Source organism: Epinephelus fuscoguttatus, linkage group LG4 (genome assembly GCF_011397635.1).
Source record: "Epinephelus fuscoguttatus linkage group LG4, E.fuscoguttatus.final_Chr_v1".
Lineage (NCBI taxonomy): Eukaryota > Metazoa > Chordata > Actinopteri > Perciformes > Serranidae > Epinephelus > Epinephelus fuscoguttatus.
Window position 1 is genome coordinate 30,854,863 of NC_064755.1, and position 18,547 is coordinate 30,873,409.

General features: G+C 42.3%; 1 protein-coding gene across 1 annotated transcript in view; it reads right to left on the reverse strand.

Moving 5' to 3' along the window:
* Positions 1 to 18,547, reverse strand: part of LOC125886881 (cyclin-dependent kinase 17-like) — a 46,818-nt gene that overhangs the window by 27,217 nt on the left and 1,054 nt on the right. The window contains exon 2 of the mRNA XM_049573241.1: positions 5,276 to 5,424. Coding sequence (XP_049429198.1) covers positions 5,276 to 5,402 — 127 coding nt within the window. The 5' untranslated portion in view covers positions 5,403 to 5,424. The remainder of the gene's footprint in view (positions 1 to 5,275; positions 5,425 to 18,547) is intronic.

Genomic DNA, 18,547 nt, shown 5'->3' on the forward strand with positions numbered 1-18,547 from the left:
CAGAGTGAGAAGCAGTAGCGAAAACAGCATGTCTGAAAACAAAGAACTGTGCCAACATTTTAAAAGAACATGGAGAAATGGAGATAATAAAAGTAAACAACTCATCAAGGAAACTGATGCACTGTTACACCATAGATTATACAGTAGACTGTGTACTGCAAATTAACAGTTTAGGGTATTATAATGTGTTAATCTGTGCTACTGTCATACTTTTAGCACACCTGAAATCTTAAAAAAAAATATAAATGGAGCCTCTAAAAAGAACTTGTTCTGCTTATTCGAAAAACTTGACTAAAACCAATCAGATTTGTTTCGGTCTAACCTTTATGTACTCTGATTTCTTCCATAACATCTCATTCCTGCAGCCTCTCACTGAAACAAGAGTTACCCAATCATAAACAGAGCTGCGGTAATTACAATGTGGTCCTTTCTCTTATCCAGTCTGACCCTTATACTGTAAATAACCAGTATCAAAAGCAGAGAAGTGAGACAGTCTCGTATGTAAACACAACGTCTTGTGGTCTCAGCTGTGTGTTTTGGTTGGAGAAACGGGTCTGAAACTGCCTGACAGAGGAGCATTTGTCCAAGAGCAAGAATGGAGCTGACAGAGGTGAAAGATTTATTATGTACAGACCAGCACCAACTAAAACACCAACTGTGAAAGCGAGGAGTAAATGGAGCCCCAGAGAAACTGTTTAGGAGTCAGACAGGGCTCAGACAGACAGACGGATACTCAGGGCTCCTACTCTTTACCTTAAGTCACATTCAAGCACTTTTCAAGATGCATTTTTAAGCTTTTCCAGCACCTTAGTGCTAAGACAAACTGCATATGTATACACAGCACACTCAGTAGCCACTTTATTAGGTTCACTGGTGCAATTTAGTACAACCCAACTTATTTTATTTCTTTATCTAAGATGGGAAATATTTAGTCAGAAAGTTATTATGAAAGTGATGCAATGCAAGAAGTTTCAAGCACTTCGTTCAAAATCCAAGCACCAAGACACCACGTCAAAGTGTTTTCAAGTATGTCCAGCACCCATATGAACCCTGCAGGATACTGCAGGAGGACACTAAGGACACAGTTTGAGAGTATCAGAAAAGAAAAATGGTTATTAAGCATGTGCATGAGTCTCTGAAATCAGAAAAATTTAAGGGTGTTTATGAGGGGTGGGGGAAAATTGGTACAGCATAATATACCGATATTTTTTCCTGGTAATTTCGACTTGATACACAGGCACCAAGTATCATTTCTTAATATTACAAGTACAAATTCAATTTTTGGTAGCCTACTAGAATAATACAATCAAGGGCTTTTTCAAGCCACTAGACACAACTTGCTCAAATAGAAATGACTGAAGTAAGATGGACAGACTGAAAACTTTTTATCCTTTTAGATAAAACACATATTGATAAAGTTTTCCTTTAGGGATATATTATACAGTTAAAAAAAAGGTAATAAATCGCAATATATGTCATCGCAATACTCAGCATATTGCAACATCTCAATAATATTATAGCGCGACTTAAGTATCGTTTTAATACCGTATTATGGGGCCTCTGGTGATTCCCACCCCTGGTGTTTATGACTTTATGTGCATGATCAAAAGGAGCACCTGAGTGCTGTAGGGCTGCACACCAATAAACATACCCTGAAAACAGAGAATAAGAAAATACAGGCGGAGGGCTGAGTCTCTGCAGAAAAATACACCACTACACACCTCTAGTGGTTCATAAGTGATGATTGAGAGGGGTTACTTCTATATGAGTTTATACATTTTTTTAAGAAAATCCTGCCTAGTACATCCTTAATATTAATATCAACCCTCAACCAAAACATGTAAGCAGAGGTGGAGTAGATGGAGTAGGTGTGTAGAGGCTTTTCATATGTCAGGGTGAAGCAGTGAGAACAAGGGTAACCATGGTATCTATCCCTTTAATATCTATGGTTTAATTAGTCAGTGTGAGCAAAGATGCAAATGACCAAGCAGACCTGACTGATGGCGATACTGGATTTTTTTTATGTTATTTTAAAGATTTCTTGCATTAATATTATAACAATTTTGGGAAAGGCCACTGCGCTCATACCTCTGGGTGTGTTGTCCAAAAAGAGTCCTTAAATGAATCAAAAAAATGGGGATCCCCATTTTTTGGATTCATTGCATTAATATTATGAAATACTTTTGCATTTTATCTTCTTCATCTGCAAAAATTTTCCTTTAAAGCATTGTGAGGTTCAAAGGGTCATCATAAAGGTAATAAGATCATTATGTTTTTCATTGAGAGTTAGAAGGACACAGCCAACACTAATATTCCGTTTCAGTCACTGTAGTCTCGCTGGCCTCAATGGGTATTTGTTTTGGTCTGTATAACAGATGACTGAATGTGCTCTCCTTCACAGGAGACATCACAGCAAGCATTCCCACACCCGATTAGATAAATGCACCCCTGACTGGGCTGTCATCAACCATTGGCTCCGATTTCAAAGCTGGAAAAAGAGGGCGACTGTTGTGTCAAATGTATCTTAAACTTGAATAAATCCGGGACAGGAAATAAGACATGTAGCTGCAGAGTCATGCCTCATTTTATATTTGCAGTGCCTAAATACTTAACAAGATTCGAGGGGAAGCAATCCACGTCACCATCTTAACCACCCTCTACGGCTTTCTGATTTTTCTGGTTTCTTGTTTCCAGGGTCAACCAACTCTCAGTTCATTTTTTAGACTTAAATGTTATTGACAAAATTGAGCTCAGAGTTCATGCTGCTTTCCGGAGCTGAGTCAGTGCTGTGGGCGTGCAGATCTTGTTAAGCTAAAAAAACAGATTTCACTATGTAACAGTTTTGTAAGCATGGCTTTCAAAACTTTGGAACATTTGTATTATAATTAATATCATTCATTTGTTATTGTGTTGTTGTTGCTGTAGTTTTTTTCCGCACACATCAACACCAATGAGGCATTTCCTAGATTTCCTATGAACATGTAAAAAACATACAGCCTCCACATGTAATATCCAGACCCTTCTGCCACCTCTCCCTTATCTCTGTGCAGCTGCTGCAGCCGCTGGCCTGAGTTATAAGTGTTACATAATCAGATCAGGACCAGAACGCTTTCCCCAATCACAGAGTTCAGATCACATCTCATCTGGCTACTCCATTCTGTCTCCTCTCTACCCTACTTACTGTTACACAGGCTGCTAAAATCCCCTCTCACACACTCTCTAACACACACACACACACACACACACAAAATAATCATTGGCGCACACATATATACACACAAACACAACATGATTCCGTGTCCCCACTCACCAAGCACAGAACACTCTGGCCAAACCTGGTGTTAATCACTATACAAAAAGCTCTTTACAAAGCACAGTTAGTTCTCAGAGGGAGGTGGGCGAGGGGAGGGCGGACTTGGACGATCTGATTGATTGAAGAAGGGGAACAACTTCTCATTTGGACAAAAGACAAGAGAGGGAAAGCTGAGGACAGGCTTGAAAGAAGCCTGGGAGGTGGGAGGTGGTGGTGGGGGGGGCCACTGGGTGGTCAAAAGAGAGGAAGAGGAGCTGAAAGATATATTAAAAAAAAGAAGGAAAAGTGCATCAAGATGCCTGGCTGGTTTCACCAAGTCATCCAAGTTGCCGTGGCAATGTCATGGAAACTCTAGAATGTTTCCAGATCCTGAGCGCCATGGCAACGATGTGGTAGCACACCGAGTCATGCCCCCCCCCGCCCCCCCCCCCCGTCCTCGCTCCCTGCAGATTTTGTGAATATCAGCAGAGATAAGCTGCTGCGCCACTCTGCTTTTATTTTGACGCCTTGAAGGCTGCAACCTTCAGCAGCATCCAAACGAGTGTGATGTAACCAACTTAAGTATCTGCGCCTGTTGAACAAAGTGTGTCTACGGGAACATAGATAAAGAGTTATGTCAGACAATATAGACTGAGAAGTTATTTAAGTCACTTCAACTTTCTGAACAGCCATTGTTAAGGGACGGACACATAGTGGATTTTCAAGGCTTGGACGTACGTAAAAGCTTCACAACAAAAGTAAACCACAACTCAGAGGGTCCATGTCAGTAAGAAATATCCAATATCCAAAGATTACACTCTGTAGAAACCTGATGACATATTCAGCAGTTGAACTCAGCGCTCTTTCAGACTCTGATAAGTGTTAGATAAAATTTGGATTTGGCTTTGGATAAAAGTGCCGTATAAATATAGTCCATTAAAATTAAGCAGCTAAATCCCATTTCAGACACGCACTTCATTACGTAAACTTGCTGTGAAGTTAACACGTCAGTCTGGTGGATAAACCCGAGTCATGACGGAGATCCTGGTTAGTACTAGTGGTAAATGGTTCAACTGCTGCGTCCCTTTTTCACTTAGTGACGGGGATAAAAAGTCATTCAGCTACAGTACAAGTTTTAAAATCCATAACTAATGCAGCCTGTCTGAGCACTTTTATTCTTTAATATCATTGTTTTCCAACTCTATGTAACAGGAGCCAAATCTCATATAGATAATTGTTATGTCATGTTTCAATAAAACAAGAAAATTTATATTACAAAGACATTTGAATGCCATCTCCTTTCAATTCATTCCACCATTATAGAAAAGATATTGGAGCATTTCAACTTGATTTGGATGCTGATTAACGTGGCAGTGACTGACACTTTGAGACTTCAAAGCACTCAGGTTGGCCATACTATACATTATAAAACATTCAAACAGGAAGTGAAAAATACTTCTGGATACCATAGTCTGTTTTACACTGCCTCTTCAAGACGGGAATGTCGTGCTAATATTCCACCTCACCGTTCTGTATAAAAGGTATGATCACAGCAAAAGGGCACAGAGTTGTCTCGCCATTATGCCAGCAGCAGAAGTAGTAACATTCATTCATTTTCTGTAACCACTTATCCTCTTGAGGGTCGCGGGGGGGGGCTGGAGCCTATGTCAGCTGACATTGGGTGAGAGGTGGGGTACACCCTGGACAGGTCACCAGACTACACTCACATTCACACCTACGGACAATTTAAAGTCACCAGTTAACCTGCATGTCTTTGGACTGTGGGAGGAAGCTGGAGTACCTGGAGAAAAAACGCACAGAAACCCTCTTGCTGTGAGGTGACCGTGCTAACCACTACAGCACTGTGCCGCCAAGGACAGGTCCAGACCATGGAAGGAACGTGTGTGCCATTTTGGTTATGTGTGCGACCAACCACCAGGAGGTTTAAACCATCAACTTCTGTAAACTGCTTCTGAAACTCACCGCTGTCCTTCAGGCCGTTCTCCTCTATGGTCATCTGCTCTGCCAGCTCAGACAGCGACTCGTCAATGGTGTGGCTGCCTCGTAACGTCTGAGACAGACGTCGCTTGAACCGCTTCATCTTCTCCATAGAGCTCTCGGGAAGGGGAGGCCTGAGGATGACAAATAAAACAGATAGGTGAGAAGTGGTTTTAACCCATGTAAGACAATGATAAGGAGAGATATGGCTTGTTTTAGTTTCAGAGGAACACTTCCACTATCTGAAAGCTGCAGTGTTGATGCAGAGCGTGACATTTAGCTGATAAAATCTGTAATGTACAATGCCTTTAATTCAAAAGAGTATGCCTCATCCGCCCGCAGCCATGTTTCACAATCCCACACCAAGAGTCAAAGTGAAATCAAAGACACTGTTAGATCACCAGGTATCCGACTGGGCGAACAATGACACGGACAAATCAGCACTCTGACGTTAATTATGACTCAGCTCATTCGGGCATATTACTTTACATTCCTCCCTCTGGGAAAACATGACAAGTTGGTGAGAGATTCTTACGGGTGAGTTTAGAGTACGGTCCCTGGCACAGCGGACTGTAAAAGCAAATCCTAAACCGGGGGGATTTGCTCCTGAATGGAGCAGGACTAGCCCGGGCCGCATCGAGTCTACATCACACATTCCAGCCGCATTTACTGTGTACATGAGAGTAACTGATTGTGAGAGCTGGAGACAGTCTGTGTGTGTCTGATAGAGTGTGTGTGAGAGAGTGTGAGTGAGGAGATGGAAAAGAGTTCAAATCAAGACATCAGGGTATTTGGGAATGTTTGACAGGAGCAGATTACAAGCAGCCTCTCCCTGTGACATCAATGTGGAGATCATGACTCCACTACTACTGCAGATCTGGACAAGTGTCTGTCTGTGACGATGATGAGTAAAGTCAGACATGAAAACACATGAGCAGTGCAGCCCCTCGGGGCTCGCTGCCTGTCAACCATTACCTACCGACAGCCTTTTGTTTTCCAGATATCACTCATAACCTGAATTCTGTTCAGAGAGGCAACAGCTGACTCACACAGCCAGAGACAAATAATGAGAACATGGTCACAGAGTAGGTTACGGCTCAAACTAAGGCTGCCCTTGAATCAGTTAGGATAGACTCTTTGTTAAAACAATACTCACATTGCTATACGTACATCTAAACACTTTAAGTGGCTTACATTTTTTGTCCTGTCCACACTGGCTGCAAAGAGATTTGTGTAATTTCACAGCGAGTGATTGGGAGATAAAATCCACAGTGTGAAAAAAAGCATTCAAAGTTCAACAAAGGGAAATGTGTGACAAATTAAGAGGGGATCTCCAAAGTTACTGTCTTTTTTAGAACAAAATTCCCTCTTTGTGCTTCCCCGGACAGCTTTTTCCTGTTTAACCATAGCAAAAGCTTTAACTAAAAAGGCAAGTTCTTGTCAAGCACCCTTTGAATTTGTGTAATTGAGTCCGTGGAAGCCTCATTTTATCTTTGGAAAAATTTACGAATGCATTTTTGCATAAAACGACAGCTGTTTCCAACCATTTCCATTGGTACTGCAGGAGTTAGGGTTCTCTTCTTTGCCAGTATTGATAGAAAAATACATGAAAGCAACCAAAAACTGTTTAATAGTAAATCAGAGTCTTGCATTGGGTAAGGTACTCTCAAGTACCTGGTGGGTGACCCATAAAATAGGAGATTTGTGGGTGTTCTTTCCTCCTAATTTCATTTCTGGGTTTGGTTTTGAGTGAAAACAGGAACATGTAGATGATATCACAAGTGCTGGGTGATAAATATATTGAAATAAAATGAGAATAATAATATATTCATCTTAGTTTCACATGTATGAACTGTCCCTACATCATGAACATGCTGCCTGAATAAACTATTCCAGCAGCATGTTGTTATAATTGCAGGATTTGCAGTTTTGGGTCGGACACTGATCTTGTGTCAGTGGGACGGGTCAGGTTGTGGAACGAATTGATCATAAACGTGGTTACAGTTCAGGAGCAGGTCTTGCAAATCAGACACACGCAGGACTCTGTAGTCACTATCATCCATTCATCCTCCCATCCACTGATGAATTTAAGGACATCATAAAGAATGTGGTGACAGAGACATGTGCTTGGTTTTCTTGAGAGGCCGCTGTGTTTGAGTAGTTGTTGTTTTATTGTGGATTTTTTGTCTTATAAGTTGTATTTATTTCATTGTAAATGTGTTTTGATTGGCTGCTACCTCGGCCAGGTCTCTCATGTAAGAGAGATTTTCGATCTCAAAGGGACTTCCTGGATAAACAAAGATCAAATAAATAAATGAATAAATAAAATAGGCATGTGACGATTGTTTTGAGACAGACTTGAGAATATGAGATGCAATCTTTTAGGATGTCCTGATTTGACCTTAAGTTTGTCAGTTTCATTGTACACAGAGAACAACAGGATCAGGAGCATGACAACATTTTACAAACAAGGGCTAAATCTAACAACTCTTTTTCAATATGAATTCATCTGTTGGTTATTTCTTCTGTTAAACTGGGGACAATAACTTTAAGTTCCCAGAGCCCGGGGTCATGTCACCAAATTGCTTGTTTTCTCCAACTAGCATCTCACAGCCCAAAGAGATTCAATTTACAACAATGTGAAACAGAGAAAAGCTGCAAATCTTTACATCTGAGGATCTGCAAACAAAGAATGTTTGGCATCTGTGCTCAATAAAAGACTTAAATGATTAACAGACTGTTGGTGATTACTGCAGTGGAGACTGGGAGAAGCATCAGCCCCAAATCAGATTTGACTTGAAAAAACATTAGAGCGGTGAAAGATTTAAAGTCCAAAAAAACATGACAACAGCAGCAGCCAATCAGTGAATGAAACTGGTTTCCCAACATGGCACCTTGATTTATAACTGGCTAGTGAAAATACAGATGATTCAGCAGCTGCATGGCCTGTTTCTCACCCCAGATAGTGAGAGTTTAGCAATCCAGCGGCTGGTTTATAAAGTTTGTGCACAGAGTTTTAAGAGGCAGTGAGCCTGCCCCCATTCCCTGCCGCACAGCGGACAGCAGCAACCGTCTGTCTGAACTGGGCTGAAGGCCAAAGCAAACTGGGACAGTGCAAAGACGAAATATTAAACTGTAGCCTAGATCATGAGCACTTCGACGGGGGAACTTCATATACTCACAGCTCCAGATAGCAGTGAGGTAAATGAAAGTCTGAATACCCACGAACTGTAACAGGACAGTAAAATGCATCAGGGCTCTCCTGTTGGATGAATGGTTTACGATCATCATGCAGACGTGATGTTAGTGGTTTGACTCTGGCCAGCACTCTTTGTCACAACATCAATGTTCCATTTTGGCAAATAGGTCAAACCTACGGAGTCATAAGTACACGAGAAGGAGCACTCCTCTCCACTGCAGCCTTGTTTTTCAATCCAGACCAGTCAGAATATATATTTTCACATCATAATCATGCCTTGCCTACATTTATTATACATACTGCCCTTCTGTGCTCTCAGTCAACAATCAATCTAATTTATCCTCGGGACTGAGATGAGGCAGGACGTCAACTCGACTGTCATAACAGCTTCACATCAGTCCGCTTGGTGACACATCAGCTCCAGCATGGGCAAGCAGCCTGTCGTCTCCTGAACAGCTCGCTGCGTTACCCACTCGCCTTCTGCAGCTTTACACGCAGCCTGCAACATGCGCGCTATACGGAGAGAGTACGCTCATTACAGACGGAAAACTATTCACCGCTGTTGAAGGCTGCCCTGAAGGAGACATCAGAGTTCAAAGTTAGGAGTTTGCAATGACTGTTTTCTGACTTTTTCTGCCCACAGCGAGCGACATGCTCGACGCAGTTATGTGCAAGTCATCAATGAGTCAACACAAAGTTAATCTCCAAGAAGTTAATAACTGATTCATTATATCGGTCATTTAATAAAGCAAAAGTGCCAAATATTTGCTTATTCGAGCATTACACATGAGGACATGCTGATTTCTGTTATATATCATTTTACAGTGCATTTTCTTGAAGATATTTGGGGGCTTTTTTCCTTTACTTGATCAGACAGATACAGCGTGAAAGGGGGACAGAGAGGGGGGAGGCCATGAAGCAAAGGGCCACAGGTCAGTGTTGAACCCATGGCCGCTGCAGCAAGGACAAAGCCTTTGTGACCCTAACCCTAACTCCACCAACCAAGCCACCGTGCGCCCTGTAAAATACATATTTTGGGGATTTTTTTAACGGTTTGTAGGACAAAACAAGATTTTACAAAAGTCACCTTAGGGTCTGGGAAACTGAAATGGATATTTTCATTAATCGATAATGAGCACATTAACACAGTTATTAATTGAAGGGCTGCAACTAACAAGTGTTTCCACTGTTGACTTCACTTCCTAAAATGTCCTTTTTTTCCCCACAGCTAAACGATTTTTTCTTAGAGTAAAGAAATGAGAAAATATTCTCATTTAAGAAGCTGGAATTATTCGAACTGATTAATGGATTATCAAATAAACTGGTGATTAAATAAATCGTTCAAAAATCCTCAGTAAATTGTAAACTCTAATAAGTGGTAGCCCTGATATTATTCTGTACAAAAAACCACTATGATGTGTTTACAATCAAATCAGGATTATCTGGCACCAAAACTGGGATAAACTGACAGGCCAGTCACTGTTGTTTTTTGCAGTAAATCTCTCTTCAGTTTCCATGGCAATATCCAGAATCCCCTCCTGATTTATGAACGTATACGATGTGGATATGAGGGGGCGCATTAACATCTCATAAATAACCGGGATATGACCTAATATCCAGCCGAGTCTGTGGATACAAATCACTTTCTGAGTGCTCAGTGGAAAGTTAATGGCATCAGAAGGGAGAGGAGGAGGAGGAGAAGAGGAGGGGGGTCCGTCCACTGTGCACCCGTATTCGCTGGCCCACGCTCCTGCTCTGGGATCGAGTGTGGAGCTTTGGACATGATCCCTGTTCCGAGCCTTATCCCTGCTCCCCTAAGTAGGCTGGTCTGAGGTCTGAGCTCCAGATCTGCTGGGAGGTGGCCAGGGAGGAGGAGGAGGAAGAGGAGGAGGACAGGGGGGGTTGGAGTGGAGGGGTCCGAGCGCTGCGCTGATTCTGGATTTGTTGCCACGGCAACCCCACTGCTTTTTCCATGTTGAAAATGCAGAGCACGGCAGGAGACTGCATGCATGCTGATTTTCCGTCTCCCTCCATCTCACACCCTATAGCAACCCCAACCCCCCCTCCAGTCCTGCAGCTCCCCACCTGACTACGTCTGCATTTTCATCACTTAAAACTGCCATCAATACCCACCACAACACGACTCTCACCTCGCAGACAGGCTGACATCTCCAGCTGTATGCTAAATTTCATTTTCCACCTCTGTCTTCCTGGCAGTACAGTCTGCAGGAGGCAGCGGGGCAGGGATGCAGGGGAAACAGGAGGGAGGCGGGGGGGCGTGGAGCTTTATGGATGCTGCAGTGGTGACAATAAACATATGCTTCCTATGGATTCTGTCCTTTTACTGCTGCAGCCGCTAGCCAGCAGAAACTGTGCTAATGATGAACAGAGGGCTACTTAAAGGGTAAGAGGTCCTGCTGTGAGGAACCACCACCCCCCACAGCAGCCCTGTAATGCCAGACTGGAGCTCCACAAGCCACCATCACTGCAGAGGTCTGTGTAAATGTCCCACTTTTGCCAGACGAACCAATCACACAACCGCCACCATCAATGCCACAGGGTGCCTTCTGACTGGGCCACCCACAGAAACAGGAAAAGCAAGGTCGCAGCCTCTCTGTAACCCCTGAAGGGTTCAGTAAACCAGCTAACGTCACCGCCTTCAGGAGAGCGGGGGTCCTAGAAAACGCCTGTCTCTCCTCCCCTGGCTGCCTCGCACACAGGAGACTACAGAGAACAAGCGTGACTGTTGGCATGATTCACGGGTGAGCTCAGCCTTGCTTTTCTAAAGAGCAGCCTTTTCTCATCCTGGCCAAGACAATGAGGACATGAGTGAAGGAGCTGGCTCCATTATGGGGGCCTTACATAAAGGCTGCATTGTGCACAGTAAAAAGTAGGCTTTTTCAGGAGACGCAGGAGGTAGTGGTGTGCTGCGTGGTGCGGAGCTGAGCATGACAACCACGCAGGCATGCCCCCCCCCCTCCCCACCCACACACACACACACACACACACACACACACACTGCAGCAGGTGAGGCTTCACTTCAACACTGGCTGAACTTAATCAAAAGCCAGGCACACGAAAAAGGTCTTATCAAATTTTCATCTTTCCTTTGCTCTTTTCCATCCTCGCTGACACACACACTCTCTCCTCACCCTGCTTTCACACTTGTCACACGTGTCACCTGCGTCCGCAGGGGCTGAGCGGCACTGACAGACAAGTCAGTGCTGATGTGTGTGTATGTGGGAAATACAGCAGACACCTCAGCCAGAGCCCGTGGCCGAAGGAGACCAGGCCAGACCGGTGACGCACAGCCACAGATCTCACAGGCAATAAGATTCAACACTAGCTGATTAACACTGCTGCTATGGTTACAGCGGCTTGAGTGACAGGAGTGCTCCTCTCTAAGCTTCCTCTGTGGCCCAATACTGCCTGCGGTTAGACAGTAGATGAACAAGTTCCATATTGCAGGTTTGTAGCTGCAGTTTAATAGTTTACTGAGCCATAATGTGGTTTTGTAGACTCCAGGAAGAGCAGGTACTCTCCGTTGTGGAGGCCATGTGTGCAGAAATAGGGTCACTTTTACTACTGCTATTCATATGCTAGATAACTGTAGGCTCCGATATCAAATGTGGACTTTTCTGAGGTTGCCCTAAACGTCCAGTGTGTAGGATTTAGGAGGATATGTTAGCAAAAATGGAATATAATACAATAAGCATGTTTTTTTGGTGTATAATCACCTGAAAATAAGAAGTGTCATGTTTTCGTTACCTTAGAAGGAGCTGTTTATATCTACATAAGGAGTGAGTCCTCGTTTTGGAGAGGAAGAGACCTCTGCGGACAATTTGGCTCCCTTTAAAAGTTCCTGAACACCTGCATTTTAGGTTAGCAGAGAAAAAAGGTGAGCACTCAGCAGGTGCTGGGCAAGCGGATAGTCTGCGACGAGCTTTAACAGTGTCAGAGAAACTGATTTGCAAAATAAAACTGCTTTATTTAAGATTTTTTTGGCTTTATGCCTTTATTGGATAGGATAGTTTTGAGCATGAAGGTGGGGGAGAGAAAGGGGGTGACGTGCAGCAAAGGGCCACAGGCTGGACTTGAGCACGTGGCCGCTGCGGCAAGGACATGGCCTTCGTATATGGTATGCCTGCTTTACCCACAAAGCCACCAGGCACCCCAATAAAACTTTTATTCAGTGTTTTTACTGGTTTTAATCACCTGGTCTGTTTGTTTTTGAGAGGAAGAGACCTCTGCGGATTATTTGGCTACTGCTATGAAGTTTTAGCTGGCTGCAATCCTCACTGCTAGATGACACTAAATCCTTCACACTGTTCCTTTAAATACACAGTCACACCCAGAATTAGCTCAACAAAAAAAGTTAAAAAAAAACAAAAAAAAACAAAAAAAAAAAACAACAACAACCACAAGACAAAACTCATTTTGATTAAATTCCCATCATAAACACGTCATGAATAAACCAGGACTTTGACATTACACACACACCATTCACATGAAAACGATACATCTACTGCACCACTCACACTTCACATGATAACACAGTTTATGAATGGGATGAAAGGCCCGCATGAACTGTGACAGATAAGCCGTGTGGACCCAGCTGAGATCAGCAGATAGGGCCTGATATCATCTGGCAGACGGCACACTTGTGTCACTCCAATATATAATACAGTTTCTTTTCTGTCCAATCTAATATGTTGAAATCCTTTGTGGATTAAAAAGGGTCAAATAAAACATTTTTTCAGGCTGGATCCTGGAAAATCAAGAAGGATTTCAGGTGTTAATTTCTCTCCATAAATACATTTATTTAGTCATGTTGATACCCTTCATTTATTCTAGATAAAAGGCAGCACGATTATCACAGACTTCTGTTTGGCTCATCAGGAGATAATCGCCCAGGCGTGGGCTCATCTGATCTGAGCCTGAGTCAAGTCACCTGGCGTCCGTTTGTGAGCAGAGCATTAGCATCAGAGAGAGCGACAATTAGCCTCCCCCTCCCTGCTCGTCTGGGCTCGTTGTCACACCAGCCGCCCCGGCAGGTCCTGATAGCCTTTCATGGCTGTTAAAAGAGAACAACAGGCAAGGCTACTATCTAACTAAGGGCAGACGGCAGGACGGGGGTTATCAGAATATCAGCTTCCATATCAAACTGCAAACACAAACAGCTCTCAGCAGCCTTCGTAGTAATTTCACACAGCCTGCATGCTAAGCACAGTTGTGTGTTACACCACTTGAAGGAAACCCTGCAGAAAGTTAAGCCGGTATCTTGTTTGTAACTGACTTTTTTTTCTGTCTTTGTTAAGGCTCCATGAAACTACTTTTCAAATCATTTTGATAGGGCTGCAACTACCTGTTCTTTACATATCTATTAATCTGGTGATTATTTCCTTTGGCATTCAGCTGGAGTCAAAACTGCAGTATTCAAACTGCCAACCAACAGATAAAAAACTAAAGATATTCAGTTTTCTCTCATACATGGCAAAGAAAAGAAGCAAATCTCCACTCATGAGATGCTCTGACCACATAATGTTTGATATTTTGGGATGAGAAACTACAGAAATATATAATAAATTATCAAAACAGTTGGTGAGACATCTGTTAACTACATGTTGTAGCTCTAATCTGATTTGACATGTTAAAGGTCAGCAAGTATTTTTAAAAATCCCCTTAACAGTTTTCCACAGCCCACAGTGATGTCTTCAAATTTGTTGTTTGGTCCAACGAACACAAAGACATTCACTTAATATGAAACACAGCAAATCATCACATCTGTGAAGCTAAAACCCGCAAACGTTTGGGATTTTAGCTTGATGAATGAGTGTTAAGCAGCTGTGATGAGCTACCCAGTGGGATACATACATTCACTAACATGCGGTCGTGGCCAGACCGGCTTACCACAACAAATAACAGAGGAGCTCAGATTACGACATATGCAGAGGTGGGATGGCTTCAGTCTCTCATGCAAAAGTAATCACTCTCAATCGTCACTTATGACTCACTACAGGTAAGTGGTGGTGTATTTTTCTGCAGAGACGCTACCCTCTGCCTGTATCTCCTTATTTTCTGAGCCTGGGACGTTAATATATGTTATAAATATATATACGTTTATATCCCTTATAAGTCAGGCTTTATAAAAAGTCAGGGACTAGGTGGCAGACTGAAGGCAGCAGGCATCCATGAGACACACTGTGCAGAAAAACCACAAATATAGCAAGGCAAAGCGCCAAACAAGTGAATCTGGGTTTGGTTTTACTTTGCTAGCACGCTTGTTTACAAACAGTAACAGTTCTGCATCATATACCTTTAATTAAAAGAAATGGTTATGGAAAAACTTGCTTCCATAGTGCTCCTTTTTACTTCCCATTTGAGTGTTGAGAAACTCACTCAGCTGTGAATCAAATGGAAAATTGATAATTTTATTAAGAAGGAACTTATTTTTTGGTGCTGAACACTGGTCTACTTTCTCAATCCCTGATTAGAAACCCACTGAGCCAAGGTAGAGCGGGCCTGAGGGGGGATTCTAAATTCAGCTAATTAAATAACCAAACACATGGATTTAACGTGGTCTTTTATTAAACCACTGAGAACTTAATTATGAACACCTCAGCACATCTCAAATATGCAGAGCTCTGCTAGCTGTAATAACGTTGGTTTGAAGGAGCACATGTGTGTGCTTCCAAATAAAGACCAGACAAGTGTTCAGACAGCTCCCGCAAATCCTGCCAAGAGTGACAGGAAAAAAGGCAATATCTGTCCCTCACCTGTTTCAGACATTAATACTTCAGATGACGACCCAGATATGCGGTGTAAGGAATTACAGTATAACTCGATCAAACAGGTTCGCAGCCAGCTGGCTCAGTGGCCGCAGCGGGGGTCTTTACTATCATCAGACACGTCTAAGATTCAGACTGAGAATCTGAGATAGAGAATCAGGGAGTGGAGGCGGCCAAGCTCGCAGGCAGCAGCATTTGTCCTGTGGGGCAACTGCATGTGAGGGGCCTGAGCTGCATGCCGGTGCCAGAGTTCTTGTGTTAATGCAGCAAAGAAAAGAGGAAGAGTTTGTATTCATGGCTATCTATAGACAGGAGTGGTGCCTGTGACATAGCAGCTGCTCCCCGGAGAGCAGTGACACATTAACCTTCAGCCAGCTGTCTTGGCCTGACGCTTAAACATGAGCAAACAAACACACACTAAAGGAGAACTCACACTTAAATATACAGGTCCTTGTACTTTGACCAAATCAGCCAAAAAGTCAGTTAAGTTTGGTTTGACATAATTCTGTGTATCAGTGTGTGTCCAAAATTAGACATTGACTCTCTGTCAAAACCACATCACACTCATGTGTACGTTTCCACACACACCCATACACATACTGGACCATCATCTGATCTGCACTGGGACTCGAGGGATCAGCACCGCGTGGCTACAGCTGTTTCACAGCGGGTCAGGTTACCCTGCCACCACCATCCCCAAGGCCCTCACCAAGGGAACGACCCCACGTCAAACCAACACACACGGGTACACTGTGCCCCGAGAGCTCCCTGCCCTCCTGCAGGTAGCCGGCTCAACACGAGGTATTTTGAGCCCAAAAAATGACACACTTCCTGAAGCTGCTGAGTGATACGCATCATTCATGGAAGCTCAGCAGCTAGTGGCCATCAAACTGAAACTTGCTCATAGGAGATGAGAGAAAGTCCTTTGACGGATCGTTCACTCAGCAAAACAATGTAAACTGTAAAGAAGGACAAGCAGGACTGGGTATTTAACCTCAGTGTGTTTAATCAGGTCCTGACCAAAAATGTTTTCGTAGCACAGGACTGAAAGCGACAAAAGCTTTCACTGAGTGCTTGCTGCAATACTTGTTCTTTGATTAGAGGGTTTCTGGCTTTAATCATATTTTTGGCTGCAATTATTTAAGCTAAGTTGTTGTTTGGCTGCGAGACAGCATGCAACATTTCAGAGAGGAAAAATGGCTCTGTAGGAAAACAGACTTCATCAAAATAGAGTTCTGAAAAAGTATTGTTTTGGTATCTGGGCTGAAACTATCAGCACAAGTATCAAAAACATGAAACTCAGCTGTAGAGTTGTTGTCAAAAATATTGATTTATCAATACTTATACATTCAGAATATTTTTAACAGTTTAAATCCTCATTTTCCACAATATCGACCTGTATCAACTGCACTTTCTCACTCTCTCTTATGGTTAAAGTTTACTACGGTCATTCTGCTGTTCTCTGCTACTGACCAAGTCGTTGTTTCCATGTGGTATCAAAAATTTAGATATTTCAAGGTATTATATTGAAGTTAGAAATTCCGTTGCTGTGATGAAACAGAGCCGTAGAAGCAAAGTTTATTCTCTCATATAAACAGTAGGCAGGGTGATGGTTAAATATCACCACCTATCAAATCAAATTTTAAAGATATGATCTTATTTTACAACTAGTTGATAAATCAAACCAACAGAACATTGATCAGAAACCAGTTTCAAATTGTTCAAGTGATGTTTTAAGTAAAAGTGACAATGTTCTTACTTCTAACATGTGAATATTTGTCTGTTTTTTTGTCCTCTGTGATGGTTAACAGAATATACTGGATTTTGGAGAGTTGATCAGACAAAAAAACTGGAAGACACGGACTTGGAATTTAGGAAATTCTGATGAGCAGTTCTCTGTATTTTTATATACTTAACAAATCAAGCAATAGAGAAACTAGTTAGCAAATTATCGGATAATGAAAATACATTAGTTTACAATAGTTTCTGAGCATGCTATGATTAAAAAATATGGCCACACAGCTAATCGAAATGCCATAAAACTTAAATTAAAAGCCTAGTCCCAATCAAACGCCAAGTCCCTTTTACTCGCCCTGTGTGACTACACATTTTTACAAATAAAGGCCTGTCTCAGTTAGACGCCTGGTCTGGTTGCCAAGCAGTTCATTTTTATATAAGTTCTTGTTATTGGCTACCTCAAATTTTGTGTCCATTATAGAGTTGTGAGTATAGTTTTAACAGGATAAAGTGGTGTTGTGTTGGTATGCCAGGTTTCTCTGAAGTGCTTTCTGTCAGAGCTAGATCAAATAAATGATTCATAATTGATACATTATCTGACGGCTTATTTTTATACGAGTAATATTCATAAACAATTTGATTGCATTCCCATCTTTGCTGAGCAGCAGTTTTGTCTGAAAGAATTTAAGGCCTGTCCCAAATACAGGCCTGTTGATTTCAGTGATTTAAGCAAATAATAGCCCAGGCTATTAATTGAAGTTTTACAGTATGATGCAAATCACAATATGCCAAGTGCAAAATCCAAATCACAGGAGATACATTTTTTGATGAAGGTAAAATGTGTCAGAACATACCTAAATCAAGCATGGTGGTGCCTTTCGAGATGTAAGGGAACATGCTTGTTTGGAAACCAGCACAAATCACATCATCATCATTTTATATTTTCTTCAATAAAACTGAAGTGCAAATATAACTATTCCCACTTAAATTGCGGCTCTTATCACAATTCAGTCAAAATTACTGCAATGTGATTTTTTTTAAAGTTTTAAGTTAAACATGTTGGTGAAGATACTCAGTAATCCAGATCCAGTGCTATATCATAGGCAACCGGACCTGCTTGCCACATGGAAGTCCAGTTGCCTGTCATTTCGCACTTAAAACCCAAAGTTAGTTTCTGTTTAACACCTATGAAGTCTAGTGCAAAGCACAAGAGTGGAGCACAGTTGCATAAAAACACAACATTTCCCTTATTTGCCCTGAGTCAGTACACTTAGAAAAAGGCTGTTAACAACACGAGAACAATAAATATGTAACCACATAGGCTCCTGGGTGTTCTCACACCAAACGAACTTCCTCATCAGTTTGCCATGAGCATCCCTCCCCCTCCTCCAGAACAATGATGCCTTCCTCTTGGACATCCTGCTAACTTCACATCCATCTCTCACCCACACACATGCACATACCACACAGGTTAACTCCATAAGTGCAGGAGCTCAGTGAAAGCTTCCTCTTGGGGGTGAGATTCCTAGAAAC